This window comes from Panthera uncia (assembly GCF_023721935.1).
Source record: "Panthera uncia isolate 11264 chromosome C1 unlocalized genomic scaffold, Puncia_PCG_1.0 HiC_scaffold_4, whole genome shotgun sequence".
Lineage (NCBI taxonomy): Eukaryota > Metazoa > Chordata > Mammalia > Carnivora > Felidae > Panthera > Panthera uncia.
In genome coordinates this window covers 84,526,063-84,546,701 of record NW_026057585.1, presented here as the reverse complement: position 1 = coordinate 84,546,701, position 20,639 = coordinate 84,526,063, and the positions used below count along the sequence as shown (strand labels likewise).

Below are 20,639 nucleotides of genomic sequence, written 5' to 3'. Positions count from 1 at the left end.
GGAGGGATACATTTTCGCATTACCTAGGGAAGGCAGATGGGGGAGAAATAGGAGCACGGGAGGAGAAGGAAACTAAATAAAGAGCACCAACGACCCCTGAGGGCAAAGCACAGGCTCTCTGCGGCACTCACTCAGGCTGCCCAGCTGTCGGATGACATTTGCCAGGGTGATGTTGGTCACGCATTCCAGCTCGCTTCTAACGCTAGGCAACGTCTGACGGCACAGGTGCCTTGGCTCGATGTTCCTCGTTACTAACGGCATGGTGGACCTGCTTCAGGCAATGTTCTGAATGATGAAAAACAACCTAAAAAAGAAATAACAGGAAAGTATTACTCAACCACAAATTCCAGGCACACTAGGGCTGTGCGAGTCTTTTTTTTCTTTTGTCTTGTTCTGATCTAAAACAGCTTTAAAAAAAATCTCTCCCCCATCATTTCTTCTTTTTTAAGCTCCCCCCGCCCCAATCTTTAAGGTTTGCTATTAGAAGGCTTGCCGGATCAGTTTAGAAATTCTGAACTAGTGACTGCTGGCTGAGTTACATAGGCAGCATAAAAACCTAAAAACCTTAAAATAACAACGACGCTCCAACCAGCAAGAGTCTCCAGAGGCAAGGAGGCATGGTCAGAAAACAGTCCATTCAGCAGGCTCTGGATAGTACGGACAGATCCTATCCTTGGTGTGTCCATAATCAGGACAGATCAGATTCCAGATGATCAATTATAAGGATCAAAAAAGAGCTGCTGTCATCTGATCATCTCCACAACGGAAATTAAGTTGCCAATAGCAATTCCATTGATCTACATCAGGACATAACTTCTCCAGTTCTTCCCTGATGGATGACTGTTAATGTACAACTAAACGCTAGCTGCCAGTGTCTATTAACACTACTAAAGTTTAGCCTGTGAATTGACAGAATTAAAGAATATCAAGGAAAATTTTACACGTTCAATATGTCAAACATGATGCTAAAGCAAACTGTGCTCTAAGATTCCCTAGTCCTTTCTCATCTACCCAAGAGCTCCCTTTCTCTCTCATATTCGTATCCGGATCAACACACCTGGGCCAAAAGGCTCTTGAGCCGGCAGGAAGTGTCTGGAGCAGATCCGGAAACCTTCCAGTTACCGTTTCTTATCCTGTCAGCTGAGCCCCTTTCCCTAGGAAATCCCCACCACTTCAGGTTCATGCTGAGCTATTGTTTTAGAATTAGATTACCAAATTCCTAGCTTTACAAGGATAGGAGGAGGTTTTAGTCTCAACAAAATGGGTATGACTACAGCCAAGGCATACCAGGCTGTTCCTGTTTCTGTATCTCGTGAAACTAAAGAAATTTAAAACAGCCTAATGGTTTTCATGCTAGGGAAAATGCAAATTCACTTCAAATGAAAAGGTAAAGCATAAAGGTAACACACCCAAGTCCCCAGTATTCCCAATTCTTCATTTAATTAAAACGAAAAAAAAAAAAGGCAAAACAGGTTTACTTACATCAAATCTTAAAACACCAGCTCATCACCAAAAAAAGTTGATTGTGAATACAAAAAGCTAAGTATTACAAATCTTAGAAGTGAACCAACATATTGTCTGACCAAAAGAAAAAGGAAAAAAAAAGCCCTTCAGGCTCAAAGGGGGAGTAGAACCCTTTGGAACAGACTGCTCCTTGTTATGGACATTCTGATCTACTAAGAGTAAAAATAAAACAGGAAGCCAGCAGCTTGGGGAACAAGATTTCCTGTCACCAACAGCAACAGCCCAAGAACCAAGAGAATCAGCTGTTTGCTCATAACTCTGAACCTCCCTTTAATAGTCACTGTGTGGCAGCTGTGCCTATCTTTGGGGTGCAGAGGTGTTTCCTGAATATTTGTCTACTGTCTAAGGAAATAATTTTCATTCCGTTCCTCTGCTAAATTCCCCTTTGACTCAACAGGTTTTCTAATCCAAACTCTGGACTCTCCCTTCCAGTTGAACTCCTCTTCTCTACATGGTGCAGAGGTACTAAGATGCAATCATTAGTAACTAACTCACTGGTGAAAGAGTTTAGAACAAGAAAGGAGGCAGGAGGTTGCAAATGAAAGAACCTCACAGGGCTCTGTACACCATCCTCTGGATGCTCTTATACTCTCAAATTTCAAGCTTTCTGGAAGAATCAAATTCGATGGTACAGCCAGAGATGATTGAAAACAGCCACTGTGGCTCCCTCTATTAGCAATCATTTCAGTACTTGTTCCAGCTTCTCAGAGGAGCTAAAGGAGCCAGATCCCCTTGAAATTGTACATCAAATGTGGCCACTGACAAGGCACTCCAGATGTTCTCTCTGGACACCTAATGGAAACTGGATTCCAGATGGCTAGGTACATGTAGAACTGGGGGCCAGGAGGAGGTTCTTGTAACACCTTGGTACTTTAGAATTTATACTTTCCCAAGGGCCTTGAGTAAGCAGAACACAAATGGAGTCAACTCTACGTCATATGGTGGGGGGAGGGGGGATGGGATACAAGTTTCCAATAGCAAGATGGCTTCTTATCACTAAAAAAACCAGTTCCCACAACCAGCTAGAGAGTGTAGAGGCCACTTTTAGGCAAACAGGCTTGAGCAATGGAACGCAGAAACAGGGCCACAGTGACCACCTGGTTGAATACAGACAGACCCATCAGGTAACCCCCTCAAAATATCCGTAGGCCCTGAATGACCAACGGGCTACTTGCAACTAGGCACAGCTACCAAAAATGGGAGAATTCCATATGTCCCCATACCTCCTTCACCTTCCCTCTTTAAAAACAGCCTCTATACCTCTATACCTCATTACAGACAGCCTTCCCCTGGCTGTCCTCCCCACTGTTCCCCTATGGTGTATTCAATAAACTTCCATCTCCTTTGTTCTGCCTTGGGTGAATTCTTGGCACTGCCTGCACCATCAGCTTCCACCTGATCAGTGATCATTTGGGGCCCTCATCTGATTGGGAGAGACACCCCATTTAGACACCACAGACAGTACTCAAGAAATGACAATATGTCAATATCAAGACAAAACAAACAGAAAAGTAAATCTGCTACTAAAAAAAACCACTTAATATGTTTCAGAACCACCAATGAGAAACAAGATTCCCTGTTATACGGAATTACCTGAATCACTGTTCATTTTCCTTTTGGATAATCAAAGTTAATTATATTTGGGGGCACCTGGGTGGCTCAGCCAGTTCGATGTCTGACTTCAGCTCATGATCTCATGGCTCGTGAGTTCGAGCCCTGAGTCGGGCTCTGTGCTGACAGCTTAGAGCCTGGATGGAGCCTGCTTCCAATTCTGTGTCTCCCTCTCTCTATGCCCCTCCCCTGCTCGTGCACTGTCTCCTTCTCTCTCTCTCTCTCTCAAAAATAAACAAGAACCTTAAAAAAATTTTTTTAAGTTAGTTATATTCACCATAAGAAGTATGGAATTATGCATGATCTGAAACACAACAGTAACTTCGTTAGGAAAAAAAAAAAAAAGCCTACATTCCAGTGAAGATAAACTTAGAAATGGGCAAAGACTCTCAAGGCTCTTGACTCAACTCAGCTTCAAGTTGTGCCATTCAAACATACTAGGGTTAGTACCGTGACTCTGATAACCTTACTAGCTATGTGATCTTGGGCAATTTTCCTGGAGACATTAAATAATGTAACATACATAAAATGTCTACTACAAGGCTAAATAAAAAGGTAGTTATTTTGTAGTCCATGGACCCTAGGAAAATCTTACTGTAAAATCAACTTTATGCATTGATAAATATTTTTAAACACCCTCAACTATAGACATATCGTGTGGTAGAACGCAAAGATGAACGTAAAGATGAAACAAATGTAAAGATGAAACCCTGGACTTAAATGAAATTTACTGAGGTTTATTTCCTCCAGAGGTTGCTCCCAGCCAGGCTTCTGGACCTCCTGAAGAACACACATTCTCTCTCTCTCCACTCTTTCACACTGAGTTCCTCATCTGATCCACAGAACAAAGAAAATGATTAGAGTGACTATTTTCTCAATTCTCCTCAAGACCGTACATAACTACTAGCACCATTCCAGATGCATTGGAGAAAAAGTTAATACATTATATACAATGGATGCCTAATGGCATTAGGGTTTAATTCTCTCATGGAAATCCAGTTGAGAAAGGCTCCTCTATCATCAGTAGTCATTTAGTGGAAAATCTGTGGAGTACTGGGTGTTGAGAAACCACCGTATTAAGGAAGTAACATGGCCAAATTTGCATTTTAGACAAGTCATTCTAACAGAAGCAAAGAAGTTATATTTGGGCAGGAGAAGGCTGGAGATAAATAGATCAGTTGGGACTCTTCACAGGTTAAGACAATGACAAGAGAAATGGAGAGGCCCACTACAGCTAGCAAATATGAATGAGGACAGGTTGTAGGGGTAAGGCTAACTCTTCAGTCCTATTTGCTACTCTCTCAATAGGTTTGTACAGTTATACTCACAAAGTGATAAGACATATGTCTCTTTTTAAAAGTACCATGAAAAGGGGTAGTAAATGTTAGTGTCAGTGACAGAAAAAAAGAGAAAGTGAAGAAAACCAAGAAAGTAGTGGTTCTTAGGTGCCAAAAGAAGTTTTGGAGCCATGAAAGAGTGAATGACCTGTCTTCCAGGATCAATAAAGTTCTGGGGCACCTGGGTGGCTGAGTGGGCTAAGTGTCTTACACTTTTTTTTTTTTAAACGTTTTATTATTTTTTTGAGAGACACAACAGAGTGCGAACAGGGAGGGGCAGAGAGAGAGACACACACAGAATCGGAAGCAGGCTCCAGGTTCTGAGCTGTCAGCACAGAGCTCGACGTGGGGCTCGAACTCACAAACTGCAAGATCATGACCTAAGCCAAAGTCCAACACTTAACCAACTCAGACACCCAGGCTCCCCAAGCGTCTGATACTTGATTTCAGTTCAGGTCATGATCTCAGGGTCCTGAGATCAAGCCCTGTGTCGGGCTCTGCGCTGAGTATGGAGCCTGCCTAAGACTCTCCCTCTGTCCCTTTCCATTGCTCACACACATTTCCCCTCTCTCAAAAACAACAACAGCAAAACAAACAAAAAAATAAAGTTCTTTTTCAGTTATATTTTACTTTGATTAGGGAATTATATGCTATAATGATATTTGCTAATATGGGGTTTGAGAAGGTCTTACACCTTGGGAGATGTTACACAGGAGAGGACTGACCACTGCGGAGATAAAAGTTATAGAGAAACAGACTTCAGTTTAGCTAGTTCCTTTTAATTAGAGCAGTCCTATATTAGAATGGGTTCTCTTCAGAGGTTATGAGTTCCCAGTACAGTCCTGTGGATGACCAGCTATCAGGAATGTTGCAGGAGACATTCCCAGACTGTAGGATGTTGATGTTGAGAGGTCAGATTGGATGACTTCTACAATGTCTTCTAAATCAAAGATGATTGATATAATTCTCACTCTGGGCTTCAGTTTCCTCATCTGCAAAATAAAGAGACTAAGCTAGATGATTTTTAAGAAGTTCTAAAATTTCTAGATTTGCTTCTAAGTTGCTATAACCTCCTTACTTGGCCAACATGGACTTGCATTCTGAACACAAGGCCTGAAGCAGGTCTAAGAACTGTAGAGAGGGATGGGTCATGGCTATGAATCAAACCCTCCTCCACATCTAGATTCATCTAGTTACCAGGACCTGCAGGATACAGAATGGTCCAAAGGACGTTTCAGACAGAGCCCCAAGGTTAAGTTATTTACATCCTGGGCGGCTCCCAGGCTGATCTGGGAGTTGGCTATCCAAGTAAGTCCAAAGGAAAAACTGGCTTTGGAACAGTTCCAGACATGCAGCCAGACTCAGTAGCAACCCCATCTTTACTCCTGGCTATTTTCAGCTTAAGGGACTTGAGAATGAGTCTGAGAACAAGTAAAAGACTTTAGGCATCCCTCCCTAGCCATGACCTGGCAGTATATGGACCAGTCTAGACTGTCAGTACCATGGCAGAATTCATGCTTTGAAATGGAGACTGGATGAGGTATTCTCTAAGGTCCCTTCAAACAGTAAGATTCTACAGGCCTATATATTAGAAGTTATCACAAAATACTTATATATAACATGTGGTCAGTGTAAAGTCAAAAGGAGACTTTGACATCTACCCTACACTCTCACAACTCTGATTCCAACACCGTGAAGCAGAATTGGGGTGAGGTGAAAAAGACAGAGGGTGGAAGAAGGTCATAAAGGAAGGCTACATGTGAGGGAGGGCACATTCATCTTTACCCCACTCTGAATTCCTGTTATTACCAGGACAGAAGACAAATTACTGCTCATTCTGGTAGTAATATTTATTACTAGCTATTTATTATAAATAAATATACAATGCTTCATTTAGAGCCAAGGTCACTGACAACACCTGCAGATTTCTATGGTTCCATCCCAAAACAAGTATATCTGAGCTATAGCAATAACCATAACAACAGAAATGCTTCTCAAGGCAGTTCCTCTTTGAAACATACCCCCAAAATGCTGATCAGCAGTAGCAGGGGATGAGAACATGTGGGGATGTTATATGTGTGACAATTAGGACTTCTGCTTTCACTTCAGCATTTCCCACTGTTCTACAGTTAACAGCAATTTGGATGGGGGCCTATGAGAAGAGCTTTACTTTGTAGACCAGTTTCCTCTTTCAAGAGACAAATTTCTTGCATTCCACAGGGGTTCAAAATCCCAATTGAAAAGTCAAATAATCATTTGATTTCAAAATGACAGACAATACACAGACTTACTGTAATCTAAATCTGTCTACAAAAATGTTTAAAGAAGTATGAATTTACTGTTGCATACAGCAGTCCTCACAACTATGCAACAACCACAAGGAAGAATGCCTCATTATAGACTTAAGCATCCACCCACTTCCTGTTGAAATACTGGGTGAGGCTGAACCTACAAATATAGACTCTTTCTAAACACAAAGCATTACTGACAAATCAGTTTAGGTCACTAACGTCCAAGAGAGATAGCAAGACAGAAATGAAACTCCTTTGGTTGACAGAGAAAGTATCTGACTGGGAGAACCAAAAAAGTTATCTGTGATCCAAAACCAGGAGAAGTTTCCAATTTCCTAAAGTAATGACAAAGGTGATGAACCTACATTCAATAAACCTAAGGCTCCTTCTTGTCCTGATTTGGTTTTGGGCAAGTGGTCCAGGAAACAGGACTTCTAAACTCCAGTATTTTACTCCTTGAGCACACTATGGATCTATCAAGGACCATTCATACCTGGTAATTCCCTAAATTTCTATTACACTTTGGGGGCAATACCACCTTTTGTTCTTACCTTTATTACTCTTCAGGCTCTAATCATAGCTTTGCTCTTAAAGCTAAAACTGGGGGATCACCTTCACCTCTAAAATTGTTTTTTTCTAGTATAAACTATTCCACAGACAACTGCTTCTTTACTGGTGGAAATTAGGCTCTTTTAGTGTTGTCCATCTGGTTGTCCAAAAGAAAATACATTTAAACAGTAGACCTGGAACTTAGATTCTAGTTCTTAAATTTTGTTAATGTTTTACTTATTTTTGAGAGACATAGAGTGAGAAAGAGTGCAAGCAGGGAAGGGAAGATAACAGAAGATCTGAAGTGGACTATGTGCTGAGAGCAGCAAGCCCGATGTGGGGCTTGAACTCGTGAACTGTAAGATCATGACCTGAGCGGATGTCAGATGCTCAACCAACTGAGCCACCCAGGCGCCCCTGGATTCTAGTTCTTAATCTAATGATGACTGGCAAATGGGGGGAGAATTTCAATTCACCCTTCTAGTTCAGCTTTGGGCTGCCCTAAAAAAAAAAAAATCTCAAAAGATGCTAATATAAAACTGAGATTTTGTTTGCAAAGTATTCTGATCTCCAAAGAAAAGATTTATTCACATAAAATATTTCTTGTATCTCCATCCTGGCCCAAGTTCCCTGTTATGTATCCACTTATAATATACAAGGTCTACAATGTTATCACTGATGACTTTCAGCCACAAACACAAAACTCATTTCACATTCCCAATCTATTGCCAATTTCTAGCAATACCCAATTCATCAAAATGGAATGGTTTGAAATACGCCAAACTATCCATCCATCTAAATGGGCTTACTTCTACTGACTGAATACATATAAATTATGAATGATTTTACTTAGAAATGGAGAAATCTTACCCCTGGTATTTGTAGGTACTCAAGTACCAGATTCCTTTCAGCTGTAGTCATTAATTCAGCATTGAATTCATACAGGAGTCTAGCATGAAAAACAACTAAGCTCCTCTGAAAAACAAACACCAACATACAAACCAAAACAAAACAAAGCATCAAACCTCAACAAATCAGTTCACAAGATTACTAGAAATATGCCACTAACTCACACAAGCCCCAACAAAGTATTCTTCACTTGTAAGAGCTTCCTTTTTTTATTTTTCGCCAATGACAAAGTGATCTCCAGTTACTGGTGCCTAAAAACCTGAGATAAGAGGGTAGATACAAAATGCATTCCTCTCCAAATACCCAGGCTTGAGTACCTGTGAGTAAGCCAAACCTGGGCATGTGCTACATATGGGAACACACAGTTGGTTTTTATGGAAGAATGTCTAAATCCCACTTTACTATCTTACTCAAAGATAAAGTGGATGGGACTAAGTGCAACCTTTCTTTCTTGGTTCCTGCAAGTAGCAGTGAGTATTGCACTAGGTTAAGCTCCCTATAGACAGGTCACTGGCACAACCACTGGTGATTAGATACAGAGGTGGGTTTGAAAAAGAGGGAGAAAGGAGATAGTCAGAGCCAAACCACACATCAGGCACTGAGTCTCATTTCATCCTGCCAGCCGTCTAACCATTCATTTTAATCCCTATGATGCCTCACTTCGTATTTCAAGCTTCTCTCTGGGATGGAAAGGCCAAAAAAGAAACTGACTTTACACAACTGAGAAAGGCCAGGGGGAAAAAGGTTGCAGAGCAACAACAAAAAAGGAGATTCAGCAAAATGTTTTGCTGACAGCTCAGGGCAACGTACAAACACACCGTGTGGTCATGGAGCAGGCAGAAGCAGCAGTCCTGGATGTGACTGTTAATATACCAACTTAAGTAAGGAGGGAGACCTAGCAATGACAATCGCATCTGAACACCAGGAAGTGGAATTATGGAGCAAACTGCAATTCCATATCAACTGTTCTATTCTGCCAGCTGTAACAAGAATTCATTCCTGAAAAAGTGTCACACACTCATCTGTCACTAATAGCCAAGCCGCCAGCAACTAAGAGTCAGCAGCAAAGGGCAGCTGTACATCTACTTCCTCTCACAAGGTCTATTCACCACTCAAAATATGGAATTTATAAGGAAAAGTCCTTGAACAGAGGGAAAGTAAGTACCCATTCTTTTTTTTCTACCCTCAGTTTACTAAGCAGTTACCAAAGCCGTCAAAACCTAATAAGCAGTGGTGTAGAGTAGCAAGAGCATGGACAGTAAGAGGCAGAGGTGTGGGTTTCAATTCCCAACTGCCAAATTTTAGCTTTGGGACCTTGGTAAGCAGTATAATCTCTCAGTCTGTTTCCTAATCTGTTAAATTAGTATAATGATTCCTAGTTTGTAAGGTTGTTATGACGAAAAATAAAATAATGCATGTGTAAAATGCTTAACACAGTGCCTGGCACAAAACAATTATAGTAATAGTCCTAGTGATGGGTACCTGGCTGACTCGACGAGTAGAGCATGTGACTCTTGATCTCCAGTCAATGATAATGTTGGACACAGAGCTTACTTTAAAAAAAATAGTGATTTCTGTTGTAGTCATAGCAGTAGTAGTGGAAGTACGAGTTCCACACATATCTAGCATTTAACTACATGCCAGGCACTGTTCTAAATGTTTTTTTTTTAAGATGTAGTGACTTTAAACTTTTTTTAAAGTTTATTTTTATTTATTTTGAGAGAGAGATAAAGCACGAGTTGGGGAGAGGCAGAGAGAGGAGAAAGAGAGAGAGAGAGAGAGAGAGAGACAGAGAGAGAGAGAGAGAGAGAGAGAGAGAGAGAGAGAGAGAGAATCTGAAACAGGCTCCACATTTTCAGCACAGATGTGGGGCTTGAACTCACAAACCGTGAAATCATGACCTGACCTGAAGTTGAATGCTCAACCAACTGAGCCACCCAGGTACCCCTGTTCTAAATGTTTCATGGGGCACCTGGGTGGCTCAGTCACTTGAGTGTCTGACTTCAGCTCGGGTCATGCTTTCACGGTTCGTGGGTTTGAGCCCCACATTGGACTTTGCACTGAGAGCACAGAGCCTGCTTTGGACACTCTGTCCCCCTCTCTCTTTGCCCCCTACCCCCGCTCATGAGTGTGTGTGTGTGTGTACACGCATGCATGCTCTCTCTCAAAAATAAACACTAAAAAAAGAAAAACATTAAAAAATGTTTTATATGTGGTTCCCTCAACCATTAAACAATACAATTAATAAGTTTCAGGTTGTATTAATACTTAACTAATTATAGTAGTACCCTTATCAATCAATGAATATCTATCAAGTAGACACTAAAAGACACAAAGAAGTATAAATTCCCTTCCTTGACTACAGGAGCTTATAATTTGAGGAGACAGATAAAACCAGTTTAGTAACAATACAGCAAGTAAATAGAAGTTCAGTTATCAAATGAATGATGCAGTCAATGATAACAACAGAAAGGATGAAACAGTCACTCTGACTTGAAGGGATCAAACAGGCAGGATTTGGATATAAAGTATAAAGAGGGGTACACTTATGATGTACACTAAGTAATGTATAGAATTGTTGGATCGTTATATTGTATACCTGGAACTAACATAACACTGTATGTTAACTATACTTGAATTAAATTTAAAAAAATAAAAAAATATCTAAAACATAATAATAATAATAATAATAATAATAAAAGAGGAAGGTTTTCCAAGTGGGGGTAATATAAGCAGAAATCTTGAACTCTACCACTAAGAATTTATGGAAAAGTTACAATTCTAATGGGCTTTTTACCACATTTCATCAAATCTAAGATGCCATTGATTATGAGATGTATCATCATGATTCAAGTTCAAGAGATGTTAAAATGTGGGGAGGGGCACCTGGAAGGCTCACAGGTTAAGCACCCAACTCTTGATTTTGGCTCAGGTCTTGATCTCACAGTTCATAGGATTGAGCCTTGTGTGATGGGTGGAGCCTACTTAGAATTTCTCTTTCTGCCCCTACCCAACTTGTTCTCTAAATAAACAAACATTTAAATAAAAATAAAAATGTGGGGAAAACGTGCATCTTAGAATCAATAAAATATATTTATTTTTTCTATAATATGAAAGGGTAGACAAAATGACCTTTAAAATTTCTCTCCAACCCTAAAAGGCTATGATTCTAGAACTCAGACTTCTACAAGCACATTCAAATTCCACCAAATCATTAACACCATAGAAGAACAAAGATAATAAAAATGAGAGATTGGAACTTTACTCCACTAATTATTTGCAAGGCTACAATATTTATCTCCTAACCAGTATGTTCGTATTTTCCTTTATATACTTGAACATAGAGCTATTTTAATATCCTTGTTTGCTAATTCCATCATCTCTGCCATTTCTGACTGTTTCTACTGAATGATTTTTCTCCTAGTTATGGGCCACATTTTCCTGGTAAATCTGGTGACTTTTTTTAAAATGTATGTTTGTTTGTTTAGTTTGTTTGTTTAGAGAGATGCGTGGGGGGCGGGGAGGGCAGGGAGAGAGAGGGGGAGAGAGAGAAACCCAAGCAGGCCCCACACCAACAGCTCAGAGCCAGAGCCAAACATGGGGCTCGATTCCATAAACTGTGAGATCATGACCTGAGCCAAAATCAAGTCAGAAGCCCAACCAACTGAGCCACCCAGGCACCCCAAACATGGTAACTTCTGATTGGATGTTAGACATTATGCTATTACAATGTTGACTATCTAGCAATTTTCAAAAGTGTTTAAAAAAAAAAAAAGTGGTTTCAAAAGTGTCAGACTTTACTCTGGTAGGTAGTTAAGCTACTTTTGGTTCAGTTGGGTACCTGTAAGGCTTGTTTTTAAAAAGCTTTGTTAGGATGGCTCTAGGGTAGCCTATACTTTATGGGTATTTTAACCCCAGTGCAAAGATGCGGCCCCTCTGCAATCTCTACTGGGTGCTCCCAGTGAGCACCATGGGCTCTCTATTCTGGCTGGTAGGAACTCAAACACCTCCCTGCTCATAGCTTCCTGGTCACTCTTTCCCCATTCTCCCTCAGTGTGATCCCAGTCATGTGTGTGGTCAGCAAAGATTCAATAAGACCCTGAGATTTCTAGAGCAGTTCTTCTTCATAGCTTCCCCCTTTCCAGAACTCAACCACACTGCTTTCAGTTGCTTCAGCTCCCCTTGAACTATAATGTCTCTTCAGTTCAGCAAGACCAGTGTGCTCTGCTTGGAATCCCCCACCCTGCTCCATAGTTAGAAGAGACATCTAGGTGCAGTGTACATACACACACACACACACACACACAGGAATACTACTTAGCCATCAAAAAGAATGAAATCTTGCCATTTGCAATGACATGGATGGAGCTAGAGTATATTATGCTAAAGGAAGTAAGTCAGAGAAAGATAAATACCATATTATTTCACTTATATATGGAATTTAAGAAACAAAACAGATGAACATATGGGAAGGGGGGGTAAAGAGAGGGAAACAAACCATAAGAGACTCTTTTAAAAAAATTTTTTTTTTTAATGTTTATTTATTTTTGCCAGAGAGAGAGAGACAGGGCATGAGCGGGGGAGGGGCAGAGAGAGAGAGGGAGACACAGAATCCGAAGCAGGCTCCAGGCTCTGAGCTGTCAGCACAGAGCCTGACGCGGGGCTCGAACTCACAGACTGTGAGATCATGACCTGAGCCGAAGTCGGACACTCAACCGACTGAGCCACCCAGGTGCCCCAAGAGACTCTTAACAATAGAGAACAAATTGAGGGTTAGTGGAGGGGAGGTGGGTGGGGGATGGGCTAGATAGCTGATGGGTAATAAGAAGGGTACTTGTTATGATGAGCACTGGGTGTTGTATGTAAGTGATGGATCACTAAATTCTACTCCTGAAACCAATACTGCATTGTATATTAACTAACTAGAATTTAAATAAAAATTTAAAAAGAAAAGAAAAAAAAGAAGAGACATTTAGACAGAAAGCCAGGTAATCACAGGGCTCACCTCTTTTATTTCCCTTCTCACAGGGATCACAGCCCTGTCCTTCCTGTTTAGGTCAGGGTTGATTTCCACTCTAGTTTTGCAAGGCCCTCCATAATAAAGAGGTATTATAAAGTATTATAATCTTAAAGTCTGATTAATTTCAATTTATCTTCAAGTACATACACAGAGTAATTCTAGGAATAACAAGGAAAAGTAGGTGTCCCGAAATCAAACAAACAAGAAAGCACTGCCAATAGGTATAATATCACTACCATAAGCATATAACATATTTGGATGACATATTTAATTAATTTTTTGAATGATCACAACTGATGACAATGACAGAAAGTTCTTTTCTTACAGCTAATACTCACATAGGTGCCTACCACCTTCAAAAATCAATACAGCTTGGTGAACTCAGAGGGATGTTCAGTCAAGAGATTCAATGACTTCCTGAGCCACTCATTATGTGACTTTGGGCTGGTTAATCTCTCTAAGCCTCATCTGTAAAATGGGAAAAATAAAATCTACCTCATATGATGGTTCTAAGGATAAAATGAGATAACATATGTGAGCCTCCTAGAGGGATGTCTAACACCCAGTAGGTACTCAGTAACTGATAGCTCTGATTACTATTAATTCAAAGGAATGCAGAGTTTGTTTAGACTCACCTCCTGGTGGTAATGAAATAATTTAAGGACAGCAAATCAAATTAAACAGCATTGAGCACACTACACAAAAGGCTCTCCTAATTGATCCTCTTTTCTTCAGTCTCAGTGGAGGCCAAGTAGTAGGTGGGTCTCTTACCTTCTGGGACAGTCTCTTTGGGAGTGTAGAGACAAATACTGAGAAAGAAATAGATGACCTCTGTTTATATTATGACAATTTTAAATATTAAGATAAAGAGTATCAGTCTTCCAAATCATAGTCAAAAATCAATTCAGTTTTTTCACTTTACAAACTTTGAAAGACAAATAGTCTCAAAGGGACTATTACTTGGATCATGGCATTTCTTTAAAAAAAAAAAAAAAAAATCCTTTCATCTTGAAGGCCCAAGGCAAATGTCACCACTTCTAAGAAGCCTTCCTTGACTCTTCTAGTCTGAAGTCATCTCTCCCTTTCCAAAAGTGCCGAAGAGGTATGCTGAACCTCTTTGATGGCAGTCATTACATTCTATGTTGTAGTACAGATTTTTGGAGTGTACAATTCTCTGAGTACAGGAACTGAAAAACAAAATACCTTTAAACCTAACAGAAGTAGTACTAACAACAGCAGCTAAGGGTGGGATTCTTAAAACTTCTTTGTATCCTATAGTGTCTGCTCAATAAGTGTTGAATGCCTAAAATATGGCTGGTATTTATTCACGTTTTCTTATATATCTCTACTACTCAAAACACTTCTATGAAGTAAGTTTTAGCATTCTGATTTTACAGATGACAGAACTAAAACTAAGAGCAGTTCTGTAACTTTATCAAAGTCACACAGTCAACTTTTAAACCCAGGTCTATCTATGTCAAAAGTTTATGCTTATTCCATGACTCCACACTGACTCTTCAAAAAAACACACAAACCAAGAAATTATACAAGTAAGCTCCTATTTCTCATTCTCATACACAAGTGCCACGAAGCCCTAGACTAGTTTCTTCTCCCTTGAAAAAAGACTGCATGCTAACACAAGAAAGCCTTCCTGACATATTTACCCTAGAACTGAAACGGTGTTAATGAGGATAACATACTGCTTTCTCCCTCTCTACACCCAATTTTAGCCAGCTGCTCAGGGGCTTCACATCTTTCACTTTAAACAACATAAACACTGGCTCATTTCAAGTGCCAGCCTCACATAACATGCTTAGATGCTACTGCTTTTCAAACAAACTCCTGTTTTCAAACAGCCAGGCATTTGGGGTTCCATCACTTCTGATGAGTTTACTTTTATCTGCAGGGTCCCTGAAAATCACTTTAAGTTTCATTCTCTGTGCACTGTTTGGCTCATCAAATCTTGTCATCAGGGGCTTTTTTTTTTTTTTTTTTAAGCACCTCATCTTTCATCTTCTTTTACAATGAACCAAAACATATTCCCATGGGTAATTCTTAAACTATATATGTATTTTTTAAAATAATACTCTTCTGACTTTTTCCAAAGAGCATGGTTGTTTTCCCTTTTTAGCCCAAGTAAAGATAATTATATCAGAAGTGATATAATTTTCCCCCATTTCTTTCTGCATATGGGGAATACTGAAATGATAAGTCTTTTTTAATTATTAAATGTAAATAGCTCATTAAATATAATCCAATTACTTTAATTGTAAAAAGGAAGTAATTACAATATGTACATGTATTCTTGCCTGGTAGATTTAATATCTTAAATTAATCTTTTCAGCATTAATATTTTAAATTAACCTTTGACATTTGAAAAATGCAAGAAACTGATGTCTCTTTTTAAAAATATATACATATAAAGCTGTACTTTATGGATCTTTGTTGTGATTTCACCTACAAACAATTTTAGTGAGAACAGCCCCACTCCCACAGAGAGGGGTAATTAAATACCACCTGCCCTAACTGAACTGGTATTTCTTGTCTGCCATAAATCATGTTAAAGGGTCTAATGCCTTCTGGGACAAAAAGCCAAGAGATGAATTGTGTCATTCTAATAATCACAAAAGCTTTACTTACAAAGATAATTCCAGGCCAAAATTTGTTAGAAGGATGGCTTTGGTATAGTACCCTAAATTTTCCACTACCTAATTTATATTCTGTGACTACCATTTTAGCTCTCTAAGACCACCCCAAGCATTCTCCTTTCTCTCTGGTCTCTAGCCCTTCAAGTTTGCTGTTACAATAGTTTCCCTCAGCAGCCATCTGGTTCTTTGGTTTCTACTCTTTTTTGGTGACCAAGGGCAAATAAATTGCAAAGCTAAATCTCTATGAACTGCTTTGAAAATGGGCTCTGCCACGGTCTGTGTTCTGAAAAACCTCCATTAAAATGGAGGGAAAAGGCTTACACAGAAGAGGAATTAAGAAGATGATACTTTGTTTTGTTTTTCTATATCTTACCAAAATCTACCAGTGAGTGTTATTTTAAGGTATGAATTATGTATATAGAAAAAGTAAAACTTGATTTAGATTAACACAGAACTTTTTCTAAACTTTAAAACTATATGAATATTTATGTTGTAGAGGTAACAACCAGGGCCGTGTATATACAGCACTTTCCCTGCAAAAGAAAAGCTCTCTTTAAAGTACTAACAAGGGGCGCCTGGGTGGCTCAGTCGGTTAAGCGTCCGACTTCAGCTCAGGTCATGATCTCGCGGTCCGTGGGTTCAAGCCCCGCGTCAGGCTCTGTGCTGACAGCTCAGAGCCTGGAGCCTGTTTCAGATTCTGTGTCTCCCTCTCTCTGACCCTCCCCCGTTCATGCTCTGTCTCTCTCTGTCTCAAAAAAAAAAAAAAATAAACGTTAAAATAAATAAATAAATAAATAAATAATAAAGTACTAACAAGCAGGGTGCCTGGTTGGCTCAATTGGTAGAGCATGCAACCCTTGATCTCACAGTTTTAAGTTCAAGCCCCACGGTGGGCATAGGGATTACTTAAAAGTAAAATCTTTAAAAAAAATGTTTTTACTAAAATAAAATCTTAAAAAAAAGCATAAGAAGCATTATGTGTTTTCTGCAAGTCTCAAGGATTTCACTGAAATAGATTTTCCTGTTCAGACCCTGTATTAATGAACCAAAGATGCAACTCTGCCTCACTAATACCACTTCCCAAAACAAATTAATGAAATGGAGGAGGGTAACTATGACTAACTCCTTCAGTCATTGACTATAGCCAGGTTGGAGCAGTTCCTGACTACATAAGGCTGGCTTCTGCTGTCATCCAGGCTAACTATGGAAAGCTATTTTATGGTTTGAAAGGATAGTCACATGGGTCATTGTGGGTTCCCTCATTCTCAAACACTGTAATGAATTCTGAACAGTTACCAAAGATTAGCAGAAGGAATGGAGCCTGATATCTGATGATGATCACAGTCTTCCAGGACAGCACCATTATAAGACAACAAGGAATTTCACAGGTAAAAGGTATACCAGCAGCTAAAACTTAGCCCCTTTCAGGATTTAAATGGTTCAAGTTTCATCTTGATAACACCGGTATTTTTGTACAAAATATATCTTATTAGGCCAGCACTTAAAAGTTAAAAAGGTGTCTTTAAATGCCTGCTGACCTAAAATTGCCACGTTCAATGCTTTAAAGGGATTGATTTTCTGGAGAAGGACAATAAGATGCCAAATTCTGTTCAATGGAGATCAGAATATTATTTGGTGAACCTATTCTGCACCTGTGGAAGCGAAAGACTAAGACTGACTTACACACCCCAGAAGGAGGATGGTATTTATCTGGGCTCTCCCTATGACCTCTTTGGCAGCAAATGTAAGAAAGTCCTTTTTTGAGACTAAGGGGCGTGCCCAGGACTTTCAACTACCCATTCAAGCAGGGTTACAATTCCCCTCCTCCATAATTAAGTTCTCTTTCCTACTCTCCATGCATGCATGAATTGCAATGACATTGACATGGGGGCCTGACATTAGTCTTTGAAGGTCATTTAAATCCTCCTACTTCCAAGCTGCCTTAAAAGCAATGCGTCATCCATTCCACAATGCCTGAGTGTGGGGTCTGACTAGATGGTACTCAAAGCATAAAAAGCAAGAGGGCTCCAAACTCAAATATCATAAAAAAAAAAAAAAATCAAAGAAATAAAACACAATAAAACTCAGTTGCTCAAGAGACAATAGTAAGAGAAACACTAAACTTTTAACACTGGATGAATGAAAACACTTCTGATAATTCCTTTTATTTAGGAAAGTAGAAAATGTCATTCACAATATAGTCCCTTTATATGGCTTCAGTCTCATCTACTATCACAACTTCATACATACATACCCATCCCTGAAGTCCCACAGACCCTCCCATGGCTGCCTTGCTTCCATACTTTTGTTCAAATCTGACCACCCACCACACCCTCACCAACTTCTAAGGTCTTCCAAGATTGAGCTCAAGTGAAATGTCTCTTGACATGCCTTGCCCCAGGGGAGCTTGACGCCCCTCTCCACACATTCTTTAAACTCCCGTAACACCCTGTGCATGCCTATCCCATCACACTGCATTAAAATGACTGATTTTCTTACTTGCTCTCCCACTAGACTGCAAATACTTTAAGGCTAGCGATCAATCATCTCTGATCCTAGTGCCTATCACCATGCTAGGTACAGAGAATATGCTCAATAAATATTAATCAAATGAGGGGCACCCGGGTGGCTCAGCTGGTTAAGCGTTCGACTCTTGGTTTCAGCTCAAATCATGATCTCACGGTTTGTGGGACTGAGTCCCACACTGGGCTCTGTGCTGACAGTGTGGATGGAGCCTGCTTAGGTCTCTCTCCCTCTCTCTCTGCCCCTCCCTTGCTCATACTCGCTGTCTCTCAAAATAAACTTAACTAACTTGAATTGAAATAAATTTAAGTAAACAAAAAAACCAAACAAACTTTAATATTAATCAAACGAATGAAGCCACAGTTAGTGGTTCTTGTGCTCTGGCCATTATGAAGGTGAGGATAGGGAGGGTGTGTGGACATTCAGTCTTAATAGTACTGCTTTCTGAGGGACGAGAACTCAATTTGAATAGCCCAAGCTCGACCTTTGTTTTATTTACTTATTTTTTTTTAATTTTTTAATGTTTTTATTTATTTTTGAGACAGAGAGAGACAGAGCATGTGCAGCGGAGGGGCAGAGAGAGGGGGAGACACAGAATCTGAAGCAGGCTCCAGGCTCTGAGCTGTCAGCACAGAGCCCGATGCAGGGCTCGAACTCACAGAGTGTGAGATCATGACCTGAGCTGAAGTCGGACACTTAACCAACTGAGCCACCCAGGCGCCCCAACCTTTGTTTTAGAATTAAGATTCCTAGTAACTCATCAGATCACAAGACGGGATCTATACATACTCTACAAACCCTAGGAAATGATTAGAGGTCTAATCTGTATATAGCAGAGTGAGACATTAAAAATTAAAAATTAAAAAAAATTTTTTTTAATTACAAAAAAACCACCAAGGCCATCCCAACCAACACAAGCTATCTGCCACCTCCCTTTTATTCATGCACCTCTAAGTTCTTATCTTCTAATGTAAAGAGAGAAATGATTAAGAGTTATCAGCCAAAGGAGACACATTTCTAAAAAGGCTAAGGAAGGTCAGAATAGGGTAAGTCATGAAAATCAGCACATTTTAAAAACTTGAAAGAAATCCAGGCTGTCATTAAAATCTCCAGGCACGTGGCCTAAAACATTAATAAGCCTCTGAACCTTTTCTTTCCCCACCAAATCAGCTTTTTGCCCCCCTCCCCCAGCACCAATACTTTGTCCCCACCAACTGACCCTGCCAACGGCCAACCTGCCTGCCTTTCTTTCTTTCCCTTCCTTCCTGCCATTATAAATACAGATACAGCTAGTGAGAATCTGGCAAACATATGACAGCTTCTAACCATATATGAGATTTGTATAAACTGATATCCACTTTTCCTTTTTCCTTTCTTCTTTCCCTTTTTTCTTTCTCTCCCTCTCTTTCAATGAGCCTTATGTACTGAGCACTTCTTTCCTTCCTTCCTTCCTTCCTTCCTCCCTCCCTCCCTCCCTCCCTCCCTCCCTCCTTACTTCAATGAACCTTAGGTACTGAGCGCTGTGCCACACACTGGGGATAAATTCAACAATGTCCCTGCCCTCAGGAAGCTCAAAAGCTACTGAAGGGGACAGAATTACTCTTTTCGTAAGTATGACTACACAAGATGTTGTGGAGGCATCCAGCTCAGACTGCGGGCAGACGTAGTTAAGAAAGGGTGTCTTAAAGGACAAAAAAAAAATTAGTTAAGAGAAGTTTCAGATGAAGGAAGCAGTGTGTGCAGAGGCAAACAATGTTCCAAGAGCAGCAAATAGCTTGGTGTGGCTGAAGTACAAGAAGTCATGAGCGATAAGGCTAATAAGGTAGACAGAAGCTGAGGCACAGAGATCCTTGTATGCTGCACTATAGCACTTGGAGTGTGCTGAAGGCTACTGGGAACTATTTAAGATTGAGACTAGAGAGTGACATGATGGGATTTGCATTTAGAAAGCTCTCTCTGGCAGCAGTGTGGAGAACGTACTACATGAGAGGGTGAAAGACTGAGGCAGTATTCCAAGTGGAAGCGCTTCTAATTGATGGATAGAATCTACATAATGGGAGAGTTACAACAGATGACAGAAAATACTCTGTACAGAGTTTGAGGCCAGGCTGTCACTGATGAGCTCTCCCTCTTGAACAATTAAATTATTTAGTCTCTCTGGGCCTCAGTTTTTACATTCTGAAAAATGTGTTTGTAAAAGTATTACCGGGGGGGGGGGGGGGGGAAA

At 40.1% G+C, this 20,639-nt stretch overlaps 1 protein-coding gene across 2 annotated transcripts in view; it reads right to left on the bottom strand.

The window, feature by feature from the left end:
* Positions 1–20,639, bottom strand: part of WASF2 (WASP family member 2) — a 73,407-nt gene that overhangs the window by 21,731 nt on the left and 31,037 nt on the right. The window contains exons 2-3 of one of the 2 annotated variants that reach the window (XM_049617674.1): positions 1,483–5,464; positions 132–304 (exon numbers count right to left, since the gene is read on the bottom strand). In XM_049617674.1, coding sequence (XP_049473631.1) covers positions 132–261 — 130 coding nt within the window. In that variant the 5' untranslated portion in view covers positions 262–304; positions 1,483–5,464. The remainder of the gene's footprint in view (positions 1–131; positions 305–1,482; positions 5,465–20,639) is intronic. The other variant, XM_049617673.1, reaches the window with a different exon arrangement.